This window comes from Hevea brasiliensis, chromosome 3 (genome assembly GCF_030052815.1).
Source record: "Hevea brasiliensis isolate MT/VB/25A 57/8 chromosome 3, ASM3005281v1, whole genome shotgun sequence".
NCBI lineage: Eukaryota > Viridiplantae > Streptophyta > Magnoliopsida > Malpighiales > Euphorbiaceae > Hevea > Hevea brasiliensis.
This window is the reverse complement of record NC_079495.1, coordinates 2,881,315-2,905,327: the sequence shown is the minus strand read 5'-3', so window position 1 is coordinate 2,905,327 and position 24,013 is coordinate 2,881,315. Positions and strand designations below refer to the sequence as shown.

The window sequence follows — 24,013 nt, the reverse complement described above, 5'->3', positions numbered from 1 at the left end:
GAGCATACTGAGAGAGAGATTGTTTTCTAAGAATTGAAGGGGAAAAAAGGGAAAGTGAAGTTATGTTTGAATTAAGGAGGAGACTCTGCAAATGACACCAAATATAGAAGGCGTAACATGTGGTTTTTTCTTTAAAAGATAAAGCAAAACTACAGAAGAGAGAGAGTGATAGATTATAAATTTTAGTAATCCATTAATAGAATAAGAAATGAGGGTATGTGAAAAACAGGTAATTTTATTTTGTGGACTCTGCAGTCTCATGAATACAATTACCATAGTATCAATTATTTCCAACTACCCATATTACCCTTTTTAGCATTTTATTTTCTTTGCCATAAAATCTAGGCTTACTCATCTATCATAAGATTGTGTTTCCATCACATAAGTTTTATTCAAATTTTTTTTTTAATTATTATATTTTTTTATTAAACACAATTATGATCAATGTACTCCCATCGTCCCTTAAAATAAGTTTTTTTTTTACATAAATTAAAAAAATATAATAATATAATTAAAAATAATATATTTTATCTAATCTTTTCTTAATATACCCTCCAACTTCATTAAAAAATTAATTATTCTTGAAATTATTAATTAAATTTTAATTTTTAACTCCATATTAAATATGGAGATATGAGTAAGTTAATAAATAAATTATTATTTTATAAAAGAAAGTAAGCTATAATTTAAGACATATAAAAAAGGAAAATAAATTTATTTTTACAGGATGAAATAAATAATAAGTATTTTATTTTTCAATAAAAATTCTACCACTTAAAAATTTTAATATTAAAATCTTTTCAAAATAGTATGACATTATTAATCATGTTGATGCAATTCAAATACTTCATTAGAAAAATAAGTAATAAATATAAAAAGTTCGAGCTCATATAAAGATAAATTTAATAATCATTAGGTTAAATATTTATATCTAAATTCGTGCATTCATTATATATACTTTAATTAATGTTATATAAATTTTAATATAAATATTTGATCTAACGGTTACTAAGTTTGTTTTTATGTAAGGTCGAGTTTATATTTTATATAAGTAATGTTATAGCATTTAATGACCCACTTATAGACACAATATTTTGGGCCAATAAAAACTTTTTTTAGACACTATATTTTGTCTGGGCCTAAAATTTTTTTTTAAAAAAAACAATAACAATAAATAAAATAATAAAAAATTAAATTAAATAAAAAATATATGTACAAAATGCTAATTTATTAATTGGATTGTTATTTTCACTGCTACTTTAATTCTAATTTAATTTTCAATTTTATTTTATATTTTGACATTAATTTTAATTTTAATTTTAATTCTCTAGCTTATTTAAGTTTTTTTTTTAAATTGGATTCCACCTTCTTTTAATTCTAAATTGTAATTTAATAATAATAATGAAAAAGTTTTGGTCATCAATTTTATGAAGATTTAATTTTATTTATTAGATTTAGAATTTTTATTTTTAGAAAAATTGAAGAAAATCACAAAATTTTTTCAATTAATCTCCACCCTTGATTTTCTTTTTAATTTTGTTTCTTCACTTTTAGATTTAGGAGAATAAGACAAAATGGTAGAATTAATTAGTAAAAAAGTACAAGTTATCTAAAAAAAAAGTTTAATTTCCTTAAATTTTTAAATACAAAATTAATGTTAAAGGAATTAGAAATTAAAAAAAATATATATAAATTTTGATTTAATCTTCACATAGTAACATAATATTGATCTAGAGGAGGACAATTTCATTAATTATAATTTATTTTAATAAAAAAATTTAATTAATATATTAATTAACAAAAGTTAAATTATTTTAGTTAATGTAATTATTAAATTTAAAATAATCAAATTATAACTGAAACTAAAAATTTTAAAAATTACTTATTAAACATATTTATATTAAAATAATTAAATTTCAATAATTCAATTTAACTATTCATTTATAACTTGATAATGTACATCCCTAAATTTATCGGAATTTTAAATTTTTGAAACGCTTTTTTTTTAAAACAAGGAAAGCAAACTATGTTGCTATATCAGCAGTAACAGTCAACTCAGGCCTAGAAACTAATTACTATACAGAGAGTAAATAGTAATTTTCCCTGTATTCGTTTCTCTTTCAGATTTATCAAACGGTCTATTGGCAGCTCTTGCGCATGGAGTTTCTAGACCTGAGTTGGCTGCTGTTGCTGATATAGCAGCTTAGCTTGCTTTCATTGTTTAAAGAAAAAAAGGTTTCCAAAAGTTCAAAGTGCTGACAAAATTTAGGGCTGTATATTTGAATTGACATTAAAATTTAATTATTATAATGTGAATATGTTTAATAAATAATTTTTAAAATTTTTAGTAATATTTTAATTTAATAATTAAATTAACTAAAATAATTTAATTTTTGTTAATTAATATATTAATTAAATTTTTTTTATTAAAATAAATTATAATTGTTATAAATAAAAAATATTATGCATTTAATAATATAAATTTTTCAATTTTTTATTAATTTTGTTAAAATCAATTTTTTTTCCTAATGATTAATTATATTTAGACCCCTTAAACCCCTTAAATTTTTTTTATTAAAATAAATTATAATTAATGAAATTGTCTTCCTCTAGATCAATTTTATTTTACTATGCGAAGATTAAATCTAAATTTATAAATATATTTTTTAATTTTTAATTCCTTAAACATTAATTTTGTATTTAAAAATTTAAGAAACAAATAAAGGAAAATGAAGGATAAACTTACATATATAGCTAGAGCATTAATGATTAAAAAAATTCAAAACAACACCAAAACCATCACCTCAAACGGTCAAAATAGTCATTCCTCTTTACAGCTTTTGAGAGAAGCCATTAATGCTCATCGAGTTCGAGAAGACATTATTTTCAGAACCTAAAGATATAGACTTGGCGGGGGACTAATAATATAAAAAGCCAATAAATCAACCCAGCTTGAGCTCGCCCATCCATACTTATAACCGGATAGCCTGCCCATCTAAGCTTGGAGCCAAGTTAAGTTCTCCCATCCGAGCTCGATAGCGTTTGCCAATCTAATCTCAAAGACTGATACCTAGCTCTGAGGAAAGCCCAATGAGTGTTTCGACCCATTTCAAAGAGATTGGACAAGATCAAAGAGATCAGTACTCTCTTCAAGCTCGAACCAAACAGAGACCGTGCTGCTGACCATGCCTTATTCCCAGTATAATCAAAGAATAATTACCGTTACAAATTAAATAGAGAATCGACGAGGATCTGACCAAGATTTCATCCCAATTACTATAAAAATAAGGTAAAGTTTTAGAAATAGGTATGCAAACAATAATTTCACTCCTATTATACTAAATACTCTAATTTATAATCCGATTACTGACTTGAGTGTCGGAGTGGTTGCTAACTATCACCGGTCCTTACCTGTTTTTTGATCTTTAGGCAATCTGACCAAATCCAGTGTCCAAAAAAATATACGTCAACATTATTTTCTTTTACTTCATTCAATTAATTCAAAATGATATATAACTCATTTTTAGTAATTATAAATATCAAAAAAATAGCACAAAATTTTAGTTATTTTTTAAAATATATGGTGTGAATTTCACATATTTATGACATGTACATTGAATGATTTTCTTTAATATTAATATGATAAATTTAAAATAATAAAAATTTAATTGACTAATTTATTTAATTTAAATTCAAAAATTACAAAAATTAAAATAATTTAATAAAAATTAACAATTAATTATAAATTAAACTAAATTTTTTAGTATTTTAAATTGATTAACAATTTGAGATAAATATGTAAATTCTCACAAAGAAACGATAATTTTTTTTTATTGAAAAATAAGAAATAATTTTATATTTTTTAATAGAAAGAAGGATTTGATTTTGATGGCACATGGTTGTGAGACTCGTGGAGGCATGTGCAATATATATCCTTATAATAATGCATGGATTGAACTTAGTTGTCTAGAAATAATTCGAACCACCCAAAAACAAGTTCGATGATGCATAAAAAAATTCAATGATGCATAAAAAAATTCAATGATTTTAACATCTCATAACTAATTATTGTTATATTTTAAGGAAAAAAAAAATCTTATATATCTTAAGAAAAAAACATTGCTGGTGGTAAAGAATTGTCCCCATAAACGTCAAAGCATATATAAATTATTTTTATTTTAAGTTTATTTGATTATAATTCAAATTACAAATTTTGTATTTCAAGAAAAATGTGAAAGTGAAAATCATCTAGCTATTCTAAATTTCATTATTACTACTCAAATATTTTAATTTTATATATTTTAATTGATAATTTATTTAAAAATATTTTTATTAATAATTTATATTTTAAAATTTTAATAATTTGACAAAATATTAAAAAATTTAGAATTATTAAATCACTCTATTTCTCATAACAAAATAATTTAAACGAATTAATCAATCAAAGAATATACTTTTAATATGCATTGAAAAATAAAATTTAATAATTTTAAAAATAATTTAATAATATAAATTATTTATGAGCAAGAGATATACTAATAAAAAATTATTAATTTAATCATATTAATTACATTATTTTTAACTCGTATTAAAAAAAAAAGTAAGCATATTTTGTGGAAGGAAGTATTACACAAACTTTAGGCGGCTGAATTAATCACTAATAATTAATTTTCAAAAAAAAAAAAACTAATAATTAATTAATGAAAGAGACCAAAACACGTGCTTAGCTCTCTCTCAAATGCAGGCCAAAAGCCCAACCCTTCAATATCGCTTTATAGCTTAGACAGCAGATCTCCTCATGGGTTGGGCTCATGAAAAATAAACGAGCTCTTGAAGCTATATCATCAGAAAAATAAACCAGCCATCTCAGGTGAGAAAAACCATTTGATTTACTCATGGCAAATTGATTTATGCACTTCAAAAACATAATAATCTAGCATAATTACAAAACTTATTACATTAATTAATTATTTAATTGTCCTCCTTAATTACAATATCCATTCTCCCTAATTGCAGCCAAGGCCAATAACAACAAAGCACAATTTAGCATCAACAATCAAAGCTTCAAGTGAGGATCAACCTCAACTCTAGCTACATCTTTTGCCTGCGTAGCTACTACGTCCACCTCGCCAACAACCAACTCATCACTTTCTTCTTCTTTCACAATCTTCTTTCCTCCTCCTCATCTACGTAGTTCGGATCCTTCTCATCAATCGCCTGTGGCGCAGCTTCCAGCTCGTTCTCCGCCATGCCATCGGGTCCTTCCCACGTGTACTTCCCGCCGTGTCCTGACTTCGGCGGCGGTTTTCCGATCGCGCCTAACCCATCAACTGGGTGCCTTTCCATGCGCAGCAGCCCCTTGTCCATGAGCTTTTTTCCCACATACTTAATGGTATCTATGTTGTCGGTTTTAGCTCTGTCTTCTCAACTCTTTTCTTCCCTTCTTCATCGCGGGACACTGCCCTTATTACCACTTTGTCCTTCTTGTCGTCGATGGATTTCATTTTCTTTTCCTCTCTCCGGCTGACAGATACTGCTAGATCTAGTTCTTGGATTTTTTGTTGCTAGTTTTTTATTTGTTGATAGGTGTTCTATAGTATTAGTATTTTCGGACCTGGAAGGTACTGGAAGAATATAGCAAGTTAGAACTAGAAGGCTCAGGGCATGCAATGGTGCTGTGTGTTTTTAGCAAGTCTGAGAAGAAACTATTTTCTTTGGAAAGTGGAAATTTGCGTGATTAGACGTAAGTTAACTTGGGCTTGGAAGTGAGCTGAGGGCCGAGATGCCAGGCTTAGACCCATGGTGGGGTTGGGTTCATAATTTCAATTTATAAAATAAGTCTAGACCTGTTTACGGGGTTCAGCCTTACTCGACCCGACATCATCGGCCAGAATTGGACCCATTTTCAAGTGCTTTGGAATTGGAATTAACTTTGAGCACAACTCTTGAAATTCGTCAAAATATTACACAGCTCTTCTCAATGGGTTCAAGGCAATTGGATTTGGAACTTGAATTAGAATGAGTCGATTCAATCTAGGTGATGGAACTCCTTCCCACAAATGATCCAGTAACCGATGTGTGAGAGGACAGAGGTCCATTCCCCTTCTACAATAATCTATGGAAAGCCATATTATAGGTTAATTAATTAATCATTAATTAACAGAAGCTCAAAAGTTGGCAGCCCTTCCTATAAATAGTCCAGTGAAAATTTTCGTTTTAAATGCTATAACCAAAAGATGGAAAGAAAGAGTGGAAGCATGAAGCAGAAGGTTGTGTGTTGCTATGATGAAAGCGATAGTGAAGAAGATAGAGGAGGATTGGGTGGAATTTCACTGGAGAAGCTGAGTCTTGGCCCAAAGAAGAAACTTCTTGTGATTGCCCCAGGAGTTCTATGTCATAGGGTCAGGGTATTCAGTAAAGAAAAGCCTAAAAATTGCACTCCGGATGCAACCTATGGAACCATTCAAGGTAATCAATTAACTAATTATTCTGGTTCATTCTTTTAAGGAACTGTTGAAAGTCTAGCTATCATTTAAACTTATTTTATCTCTTCTAAGTTTACAAGAGACCCCACTGTGAAGACTTCTTGAAATTTTGTTTTGAAAGATTTGAAGTGGGAATCTGGTCTACTACGATTGAGTAAGCAGAATTAAATTATCTTGTTACTTATTCTAGGTTATTATGAGAAAATTTTTTAACTTGTCTGTCCTTTAATGCCTTAAATCAGGAAGAACTTGAATAATACCCTGGAATGTGTGATGGGAAGATTGAAAAGCAAGCTTTTGTTTGTTTGGGTATGTACCTAATCTGCATATAACAATTCATTTATCTATTTATATATATATATATCAAGACTGTTTTATATGAAAATTCCTTGCAGGGCCAAGAACATTGTACTGATACAGGATTTAAGTCCTTGGAGAACAGTAACAAGCCAATCTTTTTGAAGGAATTGGAGAAACTCTGGGAGAAAATTAATAACTCACGCAGGAAGCAATATTCTTTATCAAACACTTTAGTGATTGACGATGAGCCTTATAAGGCACTTCTGAATCCTCCAAATACTGCTATTTTCCTTCATGAATACAAGGCTGGCGAAGCAAATGATAATGTTTTAGGTAATAGTTCCAACACATTTTTTTTCCCTAAACATTTACAAAATTATTGTTGTTTAAAATTTGCTGAATAGGTCCAAAAGGCGAGTTTCGGCTATTCTTGGATGGCCTAACAGAAGCAGATGATGTTCCTACGTATGTGAAGAAGAACCTCCTTGGAATTGGACAACCTGCTATTGGCCCTAGTCATCCTGATTGGCGTTACTACTCCAAGATTATTTCGTTTTGGCAAGGAGTAAGGAAAGATTAGCTGGAATACATGGCTGTTCCTATCATACATATTATGTTTTAAGTCTATAATGAATAGATTTCAAATAAAATTCTCTTGGAGATGAAAATCGTGAGGGATTTTTTTTTTTTTCATATATGTGATTGTCCTTATTACAATACAAATAGAATTAGCGTCTTTTGGTTTGTCTTTTCAGCCTCCGAGTTTGTCAATTACTACTAACTGAAATAAAATTAAGCACTAAATCAACGAATTAAGTACCATGTGCATCCTCTTCATTCATATTGATGTCAGGGGATGGTCTCTGATTACATGTGTTGTGATCCATTCAAACAGGAAGTAAATGGATTTGCAGCATTTGATATCTGCTGGTCGCTTGCACTGTTATCTGCTCCTTCATGGCTCTGTTCTGGCAATGAAGATGCGGAGATTAAACATGTCTCACCAACAGGTTTTGTCTCTGAGATAGGTCTTGCTTCTGTCGGTACCTCTTGAGCACCTACAGGGATCCCAGAACCGATTGCATTTTCACGATGGTGCTTTCTCTTGTGTGCCTTCATTTCATTTGGCAAATGAAGCTGCCTACAACAATCTTAAGGAGAAATCAATATAAGAAACCACTGCTAATAAATTTAAACAAATAGTTAATTTTCGAGGTATGCATTAAACAAGTCAAGTGTGTGCACAAGAGAAAGGCTGTACTTGGATAGGGCTGGCTGCCAATAGGAGGCCTGCAATTCCACAGCCAATTACACGACCGTCAGGGCTAGCCAACGATACCCTCAGTCCACCATTCCTACTTCTTACACCACCAGTTTCAGTGACCGTGAATGACCCAGATAATGAAATTATCTCAAAACGGCCCTGCAAAGAACAATTGTTGCATTGATATTTCAAAGCATTTGTGAATAAATAAACACGAAATTTTGAACTAACAGTAGCAAAATTATCACAGAAATGACCAATTGGAGCACAACTGCAAAAATATGTCAATTATTTTCTATTATTATGATGTCTAAAGGTGTAACATGCAGTGGAATCAATGGTGTTGGGAGGAGGAGAGGGTTCCAAATTTAGCTATATTTGAAAAAGAGAAGAGTCCATCACTGAAATTTAAGAGTAATTATCCAAAATCATACCTCATATGTCAAGATTCCACGAGATGAACCTGGTTGGCGAATGGTGACGTTAGAAACAGCTCCATTGGCAGATAGAATACAAATACCTCTTGGACCCTTCTGAGCAAATGCTAGAATTTTCCCTGCAACATCCTGAAAGTAATAGTGTAAGGCTACTTTCTAAATTATGGCAAACTAATTCTTAAATCTTAATTAGTAGAATAATAAACAAGAAAAGTAGTAATAAAGTACCTCTCCTGTATTCACAGTTACCACATGAGGAGTGAAGTCAGCTCCTGCTGTGTTAGCAAACAAATCACCTTCAATATCAAAAGCTATATTATCAGACATAATCTAATAAGGGAGAAAAAAAGAAAAAAAAAGATAAGTATAATTATTTTTCTCTCTCTAAAATTGGAAAATCAAACATCAAAATGGAGAAGGTTTAGCTAAATTTCTTCCATCATCAATATATGGATGAAATTCATCATCTAAATCATATCTTCTTTGTTTCATATCCAATAAAATAATTGTCAATGTAAAGCATTGCATAATTAACGAATTTTCTAGTCCTTCAACCGATTTCTTTTCTTTCCCCTGATTCTTAAATGTCATAATTGGATATAGTAGGTTTGGTTGGTGAGAAAATTATGGGAGAAAATTTTAGAAAAAAGTTGGCAACTTTGAATCTTTTAGATTTTTGTTTCAGAAAAAAAAAAAGATAATTGTAATCTATAAAATTCTCACACATATATTTTCCTACATCTTTCTCTGCAACCAATCAGTACCGAAAAGGCACAAAACAAAAGCAAGCCTATAAACAGTAAACTAGGCTGTTTTTTTCTCCTAAAGCTGTTTTCTTTTCCCTTTCAATTTCTGGTTTCTTGGAACTTACCTAAGGAAGCAAGCAACTGCCAGTTACCAGAGCCAGAGGCCTGCCTCGGCATCTTTTCAAAGAAGAGATTAAGCCATCAGAAGGAGGAGAAGGAGAGAAAGATAAACCAGCAGGTGGTGATGTTAAAGCTCCTCTAGGCACTGCTTTATGATGATGAAATGGCTGCACTCTGCCATCTGAATCATACTTTTTTGGTCTTACTCTATTCTTTTTCCCAATCAAATCCTCACTTCCACTTGCTGGGTGTCCTGATCCTCCATCAGGACCATCAATTCCTGTGGTTGGTGGTGTAGTTGTTGCAATCAAGCTTCTTTCCATGCTCATGTTCTCTGCAGCCATGTTCATGTTTATAGTCATCACCTGCGGCATAACCACGCTGCTCACTGGCAGTGAGTCGGTCTCGGAGTATCCTGGTAACCCAGTAATTGTACTTTCTTTTTCCTCCATTAAAAGTGAGTAGATGCTCTAAGTGAGCACACTGAGAGAGAGAGAGGATTGCTTTCTAAGAATTGAAGAGGAAAAAAAGGAAAGTGAAGTTAAGTTTGAACAAAGGAGGAGACTCTGCAAATGTTCCACATATAGAAGGTGTAAGTGTGGCTTTTTCTTTAAAAGAAAAAGCAAAAATATGGAAGAGAGAGAAATAGATTATAAACTCCAGTAATCCATTATTAATGGAAGAAGAAATGAGAATATGTGAAAAATAAGTCATTTTCTCATGAACACAATGAGCATAATACCAATTATTTCTAACTATTTGTATTACCCTTTTTAGTATTTTATTTTTTTTGTCATAAAATTCAGGCCTACCCATCTATCATAAGATTGTGTTTTCGTTACATAATTTTTATTCAAAATTTATTATTTTTTTAATCTTTTCTTAATATACCTCCAACTCCATTAAAATTTAAATTATACATGTTATTAAATTATTCTTGAAATTATTAATTAAATTATACATGGTTACGGTGTATATACTTACTAGTAGCTCATCGAGTATATGCAACTTTTTAACTACTTTGCAATGGGTGAAAATTTTTTTTTATTTAAATTTATTTTTTAATATTTTAATATATTCAATTTAATTTTAAAATAAAAAACTATAATATTAAAAAAATTGTTGTTTTATACTTTTTATCCCTTTACATTGTGTCCTTTTCATTCTCTCCCTCACTCGTCCTTATTTCTTCGATTTTCTCTTTTCAAAGCAATAACATAAAGACAAAGATCTATTTTAGTCTTTAAAATTATAATAAATAATTACATAAAAATTTAAAATATTTTATAATATAATTAAATTTTTAAAAAATATTAAATAAATATTTTAAAATTTTAAAATATATCAAATAAATTATTAAAAATAAATAAATTTTTTAACTTTAAAAATAAATAAAAAATATTTAACTATAATTTACCTTTAATATAAAATTATATACGAAAAATCTTACGAGGCATTAGTTCTTAATATTATATTAATAATATTGCGTATCTAATTTTTAATTTTTATGTATGATCTTAATTAAATTTATATTAAAAATAAATTAAAATATTTATTTCTTTAAAATAATAAAAAAAATTTATTTGATTTATTTTTAAAATTTAAAAAATGTGTTTAATTTTTGTTAAAATTTGAATAATTTATTTAAATTTTAAAATATTTTAAATTTTGTATGAGTCATAATCATATTATAAAGAATAAAATAGACATTTTACCTAAAAGATGAATTTTTGCCGTAGATTTTATCAATGAAGTTTCACAGGATATACTATTCCTATCGAGAGTGACGCAGCCTCCTCGGTTCTAAGAGGGGAGAGAATCTTCACTATTGATCGACGATGATGCAACCTCTTCATTCCCAAGTGCTTTCTTGAACGCTGTTGGTTCCCCTTTCTCTTCCTCCTCATCGTCGTTGCTGTTAGCCTATTACCTGTCGTAATCTCGAATAATTTCTTGATCTCGGTGTCTCTACATTTTGCTATCTCCCTTTCTTATTTCTTTAATTTGTTTTATTTTTCTAATTTTTTTTTGGGTTTTGCAATGGATGATTTTGTTTTAATTCATTCTTTGAATTGATTGCCATAATTTAAGAATTGAGATTAAAATTTGAGAGGAAATGAAATCCATTACATGATTTTGTTTCATTTCTTTGAACAACAATCGAGCGAATCAAAACTTAATTTGTGAATAATAAAATATTTAATTTAATCTTTATATTTATTAAAGAAGTTTAATTTAATTTATTTTTTATTTTTTTTTAATTTAATCTAAAATTTTTAATTTAAACTTAATTTAACCCAAAATTAAAACTTATGAATTAAATTTTTTCATTTTTTTGATTTAAATGAAAAATTAAGAAGTTTAATTTTTTAATCTTGAGACTAAAATTTTTAATTTGATTTAAACCTAAAAATTAAGAAATTTAATTTCTTAGATTTATTGAATTTTGAGTTAAATTGTGTTTAAATTGAAATTTTTAAGTTAAATTAAATAAAAAATTAATTAAATTAAATTTCCCTGATAAATACAATAATATAATTGAGTTTTAAGCCATTTGAGAATTATCAATAAATAATTACTCATATGTTTTGAGAATTAAGATGAAATTATTTGGGATCCTCTCAAAAATAAATAAAAATCCAAAACAAATTATATCTTGTCGAAAAATTATACAAACCCAGAAGCTAAACACACAAAGCAGACAAATCACAAATAGAGAAAAAAAAAACCACGTGTAAAAATCTAATCATAGAATCAAATTAAATAGAATTAATTTCAATTTAATTTGATTTAATTATTTATTAAATTAATTTTAATTTAATTTTATATTAAAAATATTTCAATTTAATTGATTCAATTTAATTTTAATTCAGATCAATTAATTTTCACACTATTACTTTGAAAAGGTAGATTATCTAGCGCGTTCAAAACACTCAAAATTAGGGCATTTAATATTAAAAAAAAATATTATTTTTTAAATTTAAGAATATAGAACTCACAACTTTATAAGTGATAATGTATATGCATTTGAGAGTATAGAATAACATTAATCCATTGGTAATGGTATTTAACTAAAATAAAATAAATTTAAATTATTTTGAATAATTAATCACAAGAATACAATTATTAGTCTTCTACATAGATATAATTATGATAAGTAATGATAATTAATATTATAATAAAACAATTTTTTTTTATTAATTATACCATAAATTAATTATAATTAAAAAAATATTAACATAATAACATTTTGAAAAAGTCAATTTTTATTACTTAGTTATTTGTTTTAGGGGTCATTTTGCAATTTTAAAAAATAAAGTATTTCTTAAAAAGCTCCACGTGGTAACTTCAAAGAAATAATTGACTTATTATATATATATATATATATATATATATATATATATATATATATATATTTTATGAAACAAAATTTTTCTTAAAAAGTGTTACATAGTGACTTTAAACAAAGAAAAATATAATAATTGATAAGTCAAGCTTATTAAATTATATTTTTATTTTAAATAATAATAATCAATATTTTAATATAAATAATTAGTTTTTATTAATCAATTACATAATTATAATATATATAATAATAAATTAAATATTAATATAATAAATTTAAAAAATAATAATTAATAATAAACTTATCAAATTCTTATTATGTCGCTTGACAATTTAAAAAAAAGTATACTTTATACACTTTAATTAATTTTATATATATCTTAATATAAATATTTAATCTAATAATTATTAAATTTATTTTCATATGAATTCGAATTTATATTAGAAGTACTCACTAAGAAAAATAAAAAATAATAAAAAAACAAAAAAAATTAAAAAAATTATTTCTATCATAGTAGCATATATTTTCAGTTGCATTAGGACATTATTGCTAGATAGACCATGTAAACAAAACTTAGGGTGCACTTTTTTTTTTCTTCTTTTAAAATATCAATTACTCTAATTCCAATTCGAATATTCCTTTCATATATTTTCCCTAAGTATTGTAGAATTAAAATAGAATTCGAATATTCCTTTCATTAGAATTGTAAAAATATGTCAAATTCATCTCATAAAACCCAATAAGTAAAATTTTAGATTTTTCATTTTACTAACTTAGAGAAATCGAAATAAAATTGACAAAAATTAGTAATGAATTAGATTGAAATTAGTAAATTCAGTTTATTTAATTTAAAAAAAATTAACTATTAAATTTTATTAAAATTAAAATCTAATTAGAATCAAAATTAAGAAGACTGCGCAGTTCAATTTAAATCTTTTAAACTTTGAATCAAAATCATCAATTTCAATGTGAAATTTGAAGGAAAAAAAGTTTTTTTTTAATATAATTTTAAATTTTATTAAAAAAAGTAATTTAGAAAAATTATTTTATTATTTTAGTATATTTATGTATTGTTTGACCATAATTTTTAAAATTGTGTTTAGTATTTTAATTATTTAATACATTACTCTCTTATTTATACTGTTCGTTCGGTAACATAAGTGTTTATATTAATATTAAAAAGTTGAAGGAGTGGATAATAAAGTATTACCCTTAATTTAGTATTTTGATTAGGATAAAAAAAATATCATTATTTTTATATATTTAACGGCTTATCAAATAGTCATATTACCGAAAACTTCTATTTTAAAATTATTATGCGACAAATAATTGCTAAGTAGCTAAAATTTAATAATTAAATATTAGTAAAACAATCGGTAACTATTATAATAATTAACTATTAATAAAATAGCTTGTGTTGGGAACAAATTTTTAATAATTAAAATTTATCAAATTTAATTTTAAATTATTTTTTAATATATCCTAATTAATATATTTGAAAAAATATTAGCAATGCCAACAAACCTTGCCTTGGCTCTTGGATATTGTAAAGGGGCTTGTAGGAATAGGATAATTAGCAAGTTCCTTGTTAATATCAGAGAGAATAAAGGGAATTGTCACCCACATTCGCATATTTGGTACTTTTGTTCCCTTTGACAGTTCTTGTGCAATTATTTATTATTGCCCATTGCATATGCCCCTGCAAATTCTCTATTCCTTTCCACTAAATCCACAATTACACAACTCTTTTTCATGCCATTGAAAGATCCAAAGTCAACACAGATACCCAGGAAACAGAAGTTTCCCACAGAAAGCGAGTCAATTATCAAATGCTTTTACTTGTAGTGCAACAAAATTTTTTTATACAAAATAACCGTATGTCCTGCAAAGCATAATCCCAGAAGTGTGAAGCCATATTCGAAAACTTAAACATCGAGTCTACCGAATTTCATTTCTCTACGTTTTCGTCTTTGTCTCTTTCTGTCTTCTATCCCTTTTCGCCTTCTTCTATATGATGCCTGAAGGGGTAGCGATTTAAATCCTACGCATTTCAAACTTTCTGTTATTCTTTAGCTCAAATTGTCCATTGTTCGCTACTTTCCACTGCAGCAGTAAGTGTTACTGCTTGTGTAGATACATATCTGTGGTCATGTATGCTTAGACACATGATTTTTGACTCTGGGTATTTTATTTCATTGAATTTAGTTGCTGCATTGTTGTTTTTTGTGAGTTTATGTGGCTTTTTATGTTTGGTATCTAAGGGAAAGTTGGGGGTTAGCTTAAAGTTCTGTTTTTTAATTTATTGATATTCTAGCGAGTTTTATTTTACTCAGATTGTTTGGCTTAAAGTATGTTTAATTGTTGAATCTGGGATTCTGGAAGTTTAGATGATGAACTTGAGTTGATTTTCGGAATCCTGGAAGATTTTGTGTTTCCCGAAACATCAAGCTTTTTGTTTGTGTATGTTATGGGTATTTTCTGTCTGCCATAAGGTTTTGCAGTTTCCGGATTTGTTGAGAACTTGAAATTGCAATATTCCTACAAAAAAAAAAAAAAGGAATTTGCTAAATATTTGTGATTTGATCGGCTGTGGAGATCTTGATGATAGAAGAAAACTTCAATTTTAGTTTCTGTAAACTTGATAGATACAAGATCAAAAATTTTGATATTCTATACTTTCGTGTATTCAGTTGGCTGCCTGTGTTAGTGTTTTCTCTGTGTTATCTTGTGAACAAGATATAACGCATATCTATTAACAAGTGTTGCCTAATTTTGTAGCATATGCACTTTGATTGAATAAGATATATGGGGACCGAGCCAGGGTTGAGTAATTTATGGTGGAATTCATGGAAAGGTGCAACAGAAACTGACAAGGCAGCAATTGGAGTTTTAGCATTTGAAGTTGCAAGTTTGATGTCCAAGGTCGTCTATTTATGGCATTTTTTGAGTGATAGGGAGATACATAAGTTGAGGAAAGAGATTGTGAATTCAATTGGGATTCGAAAGCTTGTAGCTGACGATTATAATCATGTTATGGATCTTGTACTAAATGAGATAATGGAGAATTTTGGACTTGTATCAAGATCTGTGGCCAGGCTAGGGAGGAGATGCCTTCCTCCCTTTTGCCGTTTTGAACATTTTGTTAACAATCCACTTCAGAACAATCTTGAATGGTTTGGGTGGGATTATAGATTGAAGAAGATGGAAAGGAAAGTGAAAAAAATGGAGAGGTTTGTTGCAGTTACTAGGCAACTGTCTCAAGAGCTTGAAGTTCTTTTAGAGCTTGAGCAAACTCTTAAGAGAATGCAGGCAAATTCTAATCTAAGTCGAGGAAAACTGCTTGAGTATCAGCAGAAGGTAATGTGGCATCGTCACGATGTGAGAAATTTACGTGAGATGTCTCCATGGATTAGAACTTATGATTACATTGTCCGGCTTCTGGCAAGATCACTCCTAACAATACTTCAGAGGATCAAGCATGTTTTTGAGAATAGCCAATTGCTATCTCAGGAGGGAAACAATGAACATAAACATATGAATCCTAATTGTGTTCTTTGGAGCCGTTCCTTTTCTGCTATGCACTCATCAATACATCCTTCAGATGGTATTTTATGTAGATTCTCTTCAGGACCTCTGGGGAGGTTAGATTCAAAGTCAGGAATTGTGGCTGAGAAGAATAAAATAAACAAGCAGCTACTACTTCATCATCAATCATCCACTCTACATGGAAAGCACCATCACTTGAGAAACAGCTGGTTGGCTCATGTTGGACCTTTTAAAGAATGCGTGATAAGCGGTACAGAGTCTCCTCTTCCGCAGGGCACTTCTGATTATATGAAAAATGTTGGCAAAATGGAAAACTTGAATACGGGATCTCTTACTTGTAGCAATAGAATTTATTCCAAATCAGCCCTTTTCAGTTCCAAGTGTGGATTGTTGAATGCCCCTCCATCTACTCTTGGTCATGCTGCTTTAGCTTTCCACTATGCAAATGTGATAGTATTGGTTGAGAGGCTAGCTTCATCACCTCACATGATTGACTGTGAAACAAGAGATGACCTGTATAATATGTTACCCACAACCATAAGAACTGCTCTGAGAGCTAGGCTCAAGGCTTCTGACAAAACTCTAGCTCCATCTGCATATGATGCTTTCCTTGCAGCAAAATGGAGTCTCAAACTCAGAAGCATATTGAAATGGTTGTCTCCACTGGCTCATAACATGATAAGATGGCACTCTGAGCGAAATTTCGAGAGGGAGCAAGAGGTTTCCAGGACAAATGTGCTTCTGGTGCAAACACTCCATTATGCAAATCAAGCAAAAACTGAGGCTGCAATTATAGAGCTTCTTGTAGGCCTCAACTACATCTGCAGGATTAATCAAGACCTGAATGAAAAAGGCTGGCCAGAGACTTCGGTGTATAGAATTAATAAGTAGTACTCTTTCCGCCCCATAAAAATAAGCTTACTTCCATTTTCTCGTACTTAAGAAAATATAGCTAAATAGTAATAATAAATTTTGTTTAGAGTTTTTCTTATATACCCTTCACTCATATTATTTCATTAAAACTTAAATAATTAATATAATTAAATTTTTCTTAGATCTAATAGATTTTATTTTTCCAAAGCAAATCAGATAGAAGCTTAGTAAACTAATAAATAAACCGTCATCTCAAATGAAGTAGTTCATAATTTGGGACAGGACAGTGCCAGTAACATATGGTATATGGTACAAGCTTTCTGACTGCCATTCCTATTTTTTCCTTAATTCATTAGCTTATTTCATACAGTCGAAAAGGGGAAAAAAATCTAGCTTCTGTTGGAGTGTTAATGTCATGGATATATACACTTGTCATTTATGAACACAGCTCTAAATCTAATGGACAATATTACAGATATGATACGAGTTATAGCATTTTATATTAAAAGTTAATTGCTGTAAATGAATAATATTTAATTGGTAAAATATTTGGAACAAAAAAAATATTTAAGATGTCATACAATTAATTATAAATAAATTATTATCAATCTATCGTGATTACAACATATAATTATAAGCATCTAAAGCTAAGATAACTGAAATGATTGGAGGATTTTATATCAGATGATCATCATCATTACTTTTTGTTTTGTTAAAGCATCTATGCACATCATATTCTTCTTTGGCATTGGTAATTTGGCAAGGCTCCAAGGGTATAAATTTCCGAAATGTTATTCCCATTCGTTCATTCATGTCTACGCCTAGAGATGACAACAAATAGGATATATCCATACCCAAAATTAATTAATATTATTAAAACTCGAATTCATCTCAAATTTGATTAAAATTTATTCTCAATTATCCGAACCTGTCCTAAACCTGATTATTATTATCCGGAAAAAACTTGAATCTATTTAATTTTATATATTTTAATTAATATTTTACATAAAAAATTATTTTAATTAATAATTTATATTTTAAAATTTTAATAATTTCATAAAATATTTAAATTTCATTTTATATAAAAATTTATAAATATTATTATAAAAAATATATATTTTATATTTAATTAGGTATTTATATAAACTGATTTAGATAACAGATACTCAATATGTAAAATCTAAATTCGACCCGAGCATATTACGGATATTATTTTTTAAATTTAAATTCACTTGATTATATAATACCCAAACCCGTCTTAGCCCTCTGGACTACTATTTCCTCCAAGCTCCTAGTCAAAACCGGGAATCAGGAAAGCAAGACCCAAGTGAACAAAAGGATGAGCCAATAAAATTCCTGCACACATTCGTCTCCAGATCCGAATGGGATTAACTCATAGTTTTGCCCCTTGAAATCAATACTGAAGCCTAAAAATATCTCAGGGTTGAAAGACGAAGGATCCTCTCAAGTATCAGGGTCTCTTCCAATAGCCCATGCATTTACTAAAACTTGTGTGTCTTTAGGTATGCGGTATCTCACGAAGTTTCTATCTTCCAATGTATTTCTTGGAAGCAGCAATGGGTTTACAGGATGTAGTCGCACTGTTTCTTTGATCACTGCTTGCGGATATAGCAGTTCTTCATTGTCTCTCTCTTCAACCTTCTTGCTTGATCCAACAACTCGATTAATTTCATCATTAACTGTTCTCATTGATTTTGGGTGCCGAAGCAGCTCTGCCAGGGCCCATTCAATAGTGATGCTTGAAGTTCCTGACCCACCAAGAAATACTTCCTGCAGGATTAATTGATTTAATAATGAGTTTCAATCTGATATCTTTGGCGAAAATTTAATTATTTTATTGTAAATTGTTTACCAGTATAGTTACGAGTATATTACGAGTTGAGATCTTATCAGGCTCTTCTTTTTCATCGCCTTCATACTCCAACAGGACATCCAAGAAATCCTTGTCTTCTCTTTCGCCAATTGATTCTCTGCAATCCTTTCTTTCACGAACCTCTCTACTACCTTCATGGCTCGTCCCAAGTCTCGCGCCATATTTCTCTTGATTCCCTGAGGATCCATCCATTTCAAAACAGGCAAGAAGTCGGCCACATTTGGCTTGCCTCCCTACTCCATCCTTAGTCATAGCATCATAGAGCTGGCTCCCATCTTCCGACTGAGAATTCAAAAGATCCTGGGAGAACACCAGGTTGCCAATGAAGTTGAATGTCGAGACAAAGAGGTGGTGAGCTATATTCACCTCCCCTGATTCTCCCCTTGCACAAGCTGCCTTTGCGTCCTCTATGATGGCTTGTACCATCTTGTCAATGCAATTTCGTTGAAGGGGAATGGACTCGTTGATTCGCCTGTAGCCTAACAGCTCCATTAACAAAAGACGCCGAAGCATACGCCATTTCGGGCCATATCGGCCGAGGGAAAGTGATCCTTGGTCGAAGTTATGGGCTGTAAATGCGACAGGAACTTTGCGGTCGGAGAAAGCATGGTCATGATTCTTGAACAGATCTTCAGCGGCCTTGGCAGATTGTATTACAAGGGTGTTTGTGTACCCAAGTCTCAACCAAATTATAGGCCTGTGCCTGTGTTTGAGCTTGTACAGTTCCTGGTGTGGAATGGTTCCAAGATCAATGATGTTGCCAAAAACTGGCCATCCTGGAGGGCCTGGTGGTCGTTTCCTGCCCCCGATTTCTGACCATTTCTTGTTTAGCAGCAGAATCACAGTTATGGCGGACAGGAAAATTGCAAACCAAGAAAGCAAATTATTATAGGTCCACTTCATTTCTCTACGATTGAGCTTGTTATCATTTATCAATAGCCCTTTATTATATGCCAAGGGCTTTGCCTTGGACTATGATCTATCCTCAACCTGATAATATATACATGTTTTCTTTACTTATCACATGGAAGGAAAGGGAGTTGATATGTCATTTTCTCATGCCATTCACTTCTACTAATATTACAGGGATTGCTCTACGTCATTTTAATAAAAATGGGCTTGAAATTTGAAAAAGGTCATTACTTAGAAGGAGATTCATTGATGAGAGGCGCAATGGGCTGTTGGGCTCTTGCACTGCTGGCGCAATGTCGCTCACTTGAAGCCAGTATTTTCATATATGGGACGGAAGCGACTTCTTCTAGCAGGGAGTTCCTCGAAGACGAAAATCCACTTCGTGACCATGGCATTGGCTAAACAAGCGACAACACTGTTAATTTCTCAGCTTTGTTGAGCAGCACCCTACCCCGTTTGGCAGTGAAATTCTGGGGCCAAAAATATATCTCGAATTCATGTTTCTTTATTTACTTATTTTAAAATTAATTATCTTTATGATGTCAAGAGAGAGGACTTACTATTACAATTTTGCCCCACTAATTATTATCAACCACTAAATCTCCATTAAATGATTGATTTTCTTGGATGCTACATTCAAATTTTCTCGCTGTTATGCCAATCCTTTCACAGAACACCCGATACACATGTACTCCCAGTTGAACAACAAATTATGAAATGAAAGCTTCAACGACAAATTATAAAATGAAAGCATACTAGATAAAAACAAGCCAAGGACACAAAAGCAATCAACATCATCTTTTTGGGATGCGAAGGTAGTCAGTCATATGCCAACTGTTACCTCCATTAACAAGGGCATGATGGGGTGTAGGGATCCTTTAAAACTAGGTTCCATGTCGCATTTGGATCCTCGGTTGTGAATCTGGTCCAAGTAGGAGGGGAATTCTCGTATCTACTGTGTGTGATGCGATTGAACTTCTTCACATCCTTATTCTTATTTATGTCATCCGGGTCTATATCGACAGTGAAGACATCTCCATAAGGCCTCACAGAGTGCAGGAAGAGAGGTAAAGAAATTGGATCAACAGACACTGCAGCAAGATCTGCAGTTACAGCGATGCTCTTTCCATCAGGACTGAAGAATGGATGGTTCACATGCCCTGCAAGATCATATCCACTTTTTATCACTCTTACCACAACTGATGGATCATTGGCCTTCACTAGAAACACTGCAAAGTATCCTGGGTCGAGACCATTGTCGGTTTCTGGTGCATATTTGGGCTTATCACGGGTTGATGAGAATACTATCCAATCTCCTGTTGGGGACCATTGGCAATGCGTGTCAATCCAAGGTCCATTTGTTAGCCTTGTTATTTTGCCATTCCCATATTCTCCTACTTCTGCATCCTCCATTATGTATAAATTCTTGTATTGCTTATCCCCTCCATCTCTTGTAGATCGAAAAACTAATTTCTTCCCTATTACAATTTTCAACCCATTGGAAACTTAATAAAGAGCCTCTTGTCACTCAAAACAAAAGTAAAATCAATTATGGATTTTTCTAACTTAGATGAAGTTTATTATTAATTCAATACACAAGGTGTATGGTATAATTCACTTGTTAAATATACAAGTCTTATATGTTTATATATTGAATTAATGACAAATAACAATTAGGAAGCTAGCTAGTTACCGTCTGGACTGGTGGATGGGAAGGCATTATTGAATCCTCTTGTGAGCTTTCGACGCTGCCGTGCACCACTATACACATTGGGGATGGCGCAGATTTCCAATGTTTTGCCGGCGTTGAAAGAAGGTCCCACGCATACATATAGTATATCCTTTTGTGGATCTTGGTTCCAAACTGGCGAGAAGATGTTATCTGGGCCTTTCATCTACACAAACAAAACTCATCATCAGCTTTAATTATATCCATGATAAATACCATTAACTGCAGATTACTGATTATATATAATTCATATTCTTGTTATATATACCTCGTAGACGATGCGCAATCCTTGGCTATCTGCCAACCACACGTCTTTGAACTCATTGTCAACGAATGCAAGCTTGGAGCCATCCTTGGAAAATGTTGGAAAGACACCCGACAACCTAAAAAGTCCTACATCTGGATGTGGAGAGTGGAGCTTATGGAAATTTCTTTGGATATCGTCTCCATGCTGCCCAATTAGCATTCTTAAATTCAACCTATACTGCTAAAATTTGAAGGAATTCATTCGTTAATTAGTTAGTAGGTACCTTGAGAAGGTCACTTTTGCAACGATGGTAACCTATGCGCTTCCCACCATCTATGACGAAGGGGTTGAAATGGTCAGCCTTTGGTCTGGTTATTTGAGTGATTTTTATGGATTCTTCTGATGAAGTTGAATTAAAAATCTCAATATGCCGATACTGTGCTTCTACACGATCGTCACCGAAGCTTGATTTCTGACGGATAGTTGCCACTGCCACTTTGGTGGCGTTGATGGCTGCCGGAGTTATCGCATCAATTCCGTCCGGGGTCACACGGACTAGTTCACCACTGCTAATGTCGGCTCGGAACACACTCCAAAATTCTCCAACCTTTCGATGGAAAAATATGACGTTGTCACTTCCCCATGTTGGCCACCCACCATTTCTTATAACTCTCTTTCGCTCCAAGGGGTGCTCTACGTTCATCACAAAAATGTCAGTCTTTAGATCTTCAATCTCGCCATTCCAACCCTTTCCCTGGAATGACGCCACCGCTACCTTTCTTCCAGATGGTGAAACAGAGGGACTTAAATCTGTGAAGGCTGTTGAGGAGAAAATCAAATTTTGCTTCATTTTCTAAAAGCTTGAACCTGATCAAAGAGTAATTAACAGAGAAATTAATAAAAGAATGAACCTGATCGGGTGAGGGGTTGAGTTTTTCCGGTCCTAAGATTGGTTTTGTAAACGACAGTCCAGGGCTCACGACGATATCTTGCCGGGTACTTGGTGGTGACATAAACGAGATAATGATCGATAGTACGATTACCGTCCTTATAACCACCGGCAATGCAACCACTGTCTTCCATGCGAACATCACTGAATGTGCCGTAGACATCTGCGAAACTGAAGACTTTGACTTTGTCAGTAAAGTGAAGAGCTATGTGAAGCGTCTCGAGGTTCTTATCTCGTTCGGAGACGAAAACCAAGCCTGAAAGGCGACCTGAATCAACATCGTCTTCTTTGGCTTCAGAAGCCAATTTTGGGCACTTGATAATTGTCTTGAGAGCTTCTGGTCGAATGACTTGGCAGTTGTAATTGTCGGACAATCCATCAGTCATGGGCAGCTCATCATGCCTGGACGTCGGTGAAACAGGACACGAAAATATGTCCAGCGGCACCGGTGGCTTATAGGTTGCGAAGAAGGCAATGCTACCTCTCTTCTCTGCCATGCGACGTGTCTCCTTTGCAATGGTTGCTTTCCTGTTTTCACTCTTAATTAATACAAGTCAGTGAACATCTCCAAGGCTCCAACCTTATGGATGGGACAAAATAGTGTACATAAAAATATAATCGAGGTGGTTGGTGATCATTTAATTAATATATAGCATTTTTTTTGTCAAAAAAAAAAGAAAAAAAGATAGTATTTGTTTAAAGTGAAGTTCATCATAATGATGAGGTGCACATGACTTAAAAAAAAAAAAACTGATGAGAGGCTTTCATGGCCTTCTTGTTATCACATTAAAAGCAAATGAGATGAGAATTCCCAATATAATATTTTTATGGCTAAAATTTTATTGGGGATGGTACAGAGTGGCCAGTGGATCCGAATGTGAAAACGCTTTATGGTCAATTGGTGCTTTCTATGGTAAATTTTGTTTTAGAATGATTTTGTTTATATTTTGTTCTTTTAATTATTAAATTAAATTTTACAAATTCATTTAAAAAGTTATTATTAATAAAATAAATTTTAGAAACTCCCTAATCAATGTATTCATACAAACTCAGCAATAAATAGTGTATAAAAAAATACAACCGAGTTGGTTGGGCATTATTTAATAAATTATTGAAATTGTAGATCGAGGTGATTAAATAGGAATTAGGACATCATTTAATAAAT

The 24,013-nt window shown here is 31.1% G+C and overlaps 5 protein-coding genes across 6 annotated transcripts; 2 read left to right on the top strand and 3 right to left on the bottom strand.

Annotated features, from left to right (window-relative positions):
- Positions 1-6,097: 6,097 nt before the first annotated feature.
- On the top strand, positions 6,098-7,474 carry LOC110666873 (uncharacterized). The gene is made up of 5 exons (XM_058143604.1): positions 6,098-6,468; positions 6,558-6,639; positions 6,728-6,794; positions 6,881-7,118; positions 7,190-7,474. The coding sequence occupies exons 1-5, from the start codon at positions 6,237-6,239 to the stop codon at positions 7,363-7,365; spliced, it is 795 nt and encodes a 264-aa protein (XP_057999587.1). The 5' UTR covers positions 6,098-6,236; the 3' UTR covers positions 7,366-7,474.
- On the bottom strand, positions 7,446-10,039 carry LOC110660296 (AT-hook motif nuclear-localized protein 1). The gene is given in 8 exon segments (XM_058143603.1): positions 7,446-7,661; positions 7,663-7,916; positions 7,919-7,936; positions 8,047-8,208; positions 8,484-8,615; positions 8,715-8,782; positions 9,358-9,393; positions 9,396-10,039. Coding segments are annotated over 8 exon segments (1,143 nt in total). The 5' UTR covers positions 9,805-10,039; the 3' UTR covers positions 7,446-7,597.
- Positions 10,040-14,313: 4,274 nt separating this feature from the next.
- Positions 14,314-17,235, top strand: LOC110652626 (uncharacterized). Its single transcript, XM_021808244.2, has 2 exons — positions 14,314-14,809; positions 15,477-17,235. Exon 2 carries the CDS (start codon positions 15,504-15,506, stop codon positions 17,133-17,135), a length of 1,632 nt encoding a protein of 543 aa, XP_021663936.2. The 5' UTR covers positions 14,314-14,809; positions 15,477-15,503; the 3' UTR covers positions 17,136-17,235.
- A 557-nt stretch (positions 17,236-17,792) lies between these two features.
- Positions 17,793-19,914, bottom strand: LOC110652628 (iridoid oxidase). Its single transcript, XM_021808246.2, is given in 6 exon segments — positions 17,793-17,938; positions 18,381-18,488; positions 18,491-18,908; positions 18,991-19,097; positions 19,100-19,254; positions 19,256-19,914. Coding segments are annotated over 6 exon segments (1,593 nt in total).
- Positions 19,915-20,505: 591 nt separating this feature from the next.
- On the bottom strand, positions 20,506-23,426 carry LOC110652627 (uncharacterized). Of its 2 annotated transcripts, none has more exons than XM_058143601.1 (5): positions 22,811-23,426; positions 22,183-22,718; positions 21,921-22,103; positions 21,617-21,818; positions 20,506-21,083 (listed from the first exon to the last, which is right to left on the bottom strand). In XM_058143601.1, the coding sequence occupies exons 1-5, from the start codon at positions 23,343-23,345 to the stop codon at positions 20,770-20,772; spliced, it is 1,770 nt and encodes a 589-aa protein (XP_057999584.1). In that variant the 5' UTR covers positions 23,346-23,426; the 3' UTR covers positions 20,506-20,769. The 2 variants fall into 2 exon arrangements, with proteins under 2 accessions (XP_057999584.1, XP_021663937.2); XM_021808245.2 differs by having other exon boundaries at positions 20,506-21,401; positions 22,811-23,424.
- Between the last annotated feature and the right edge of the window lie 587 nt (positions 23,427-24,013).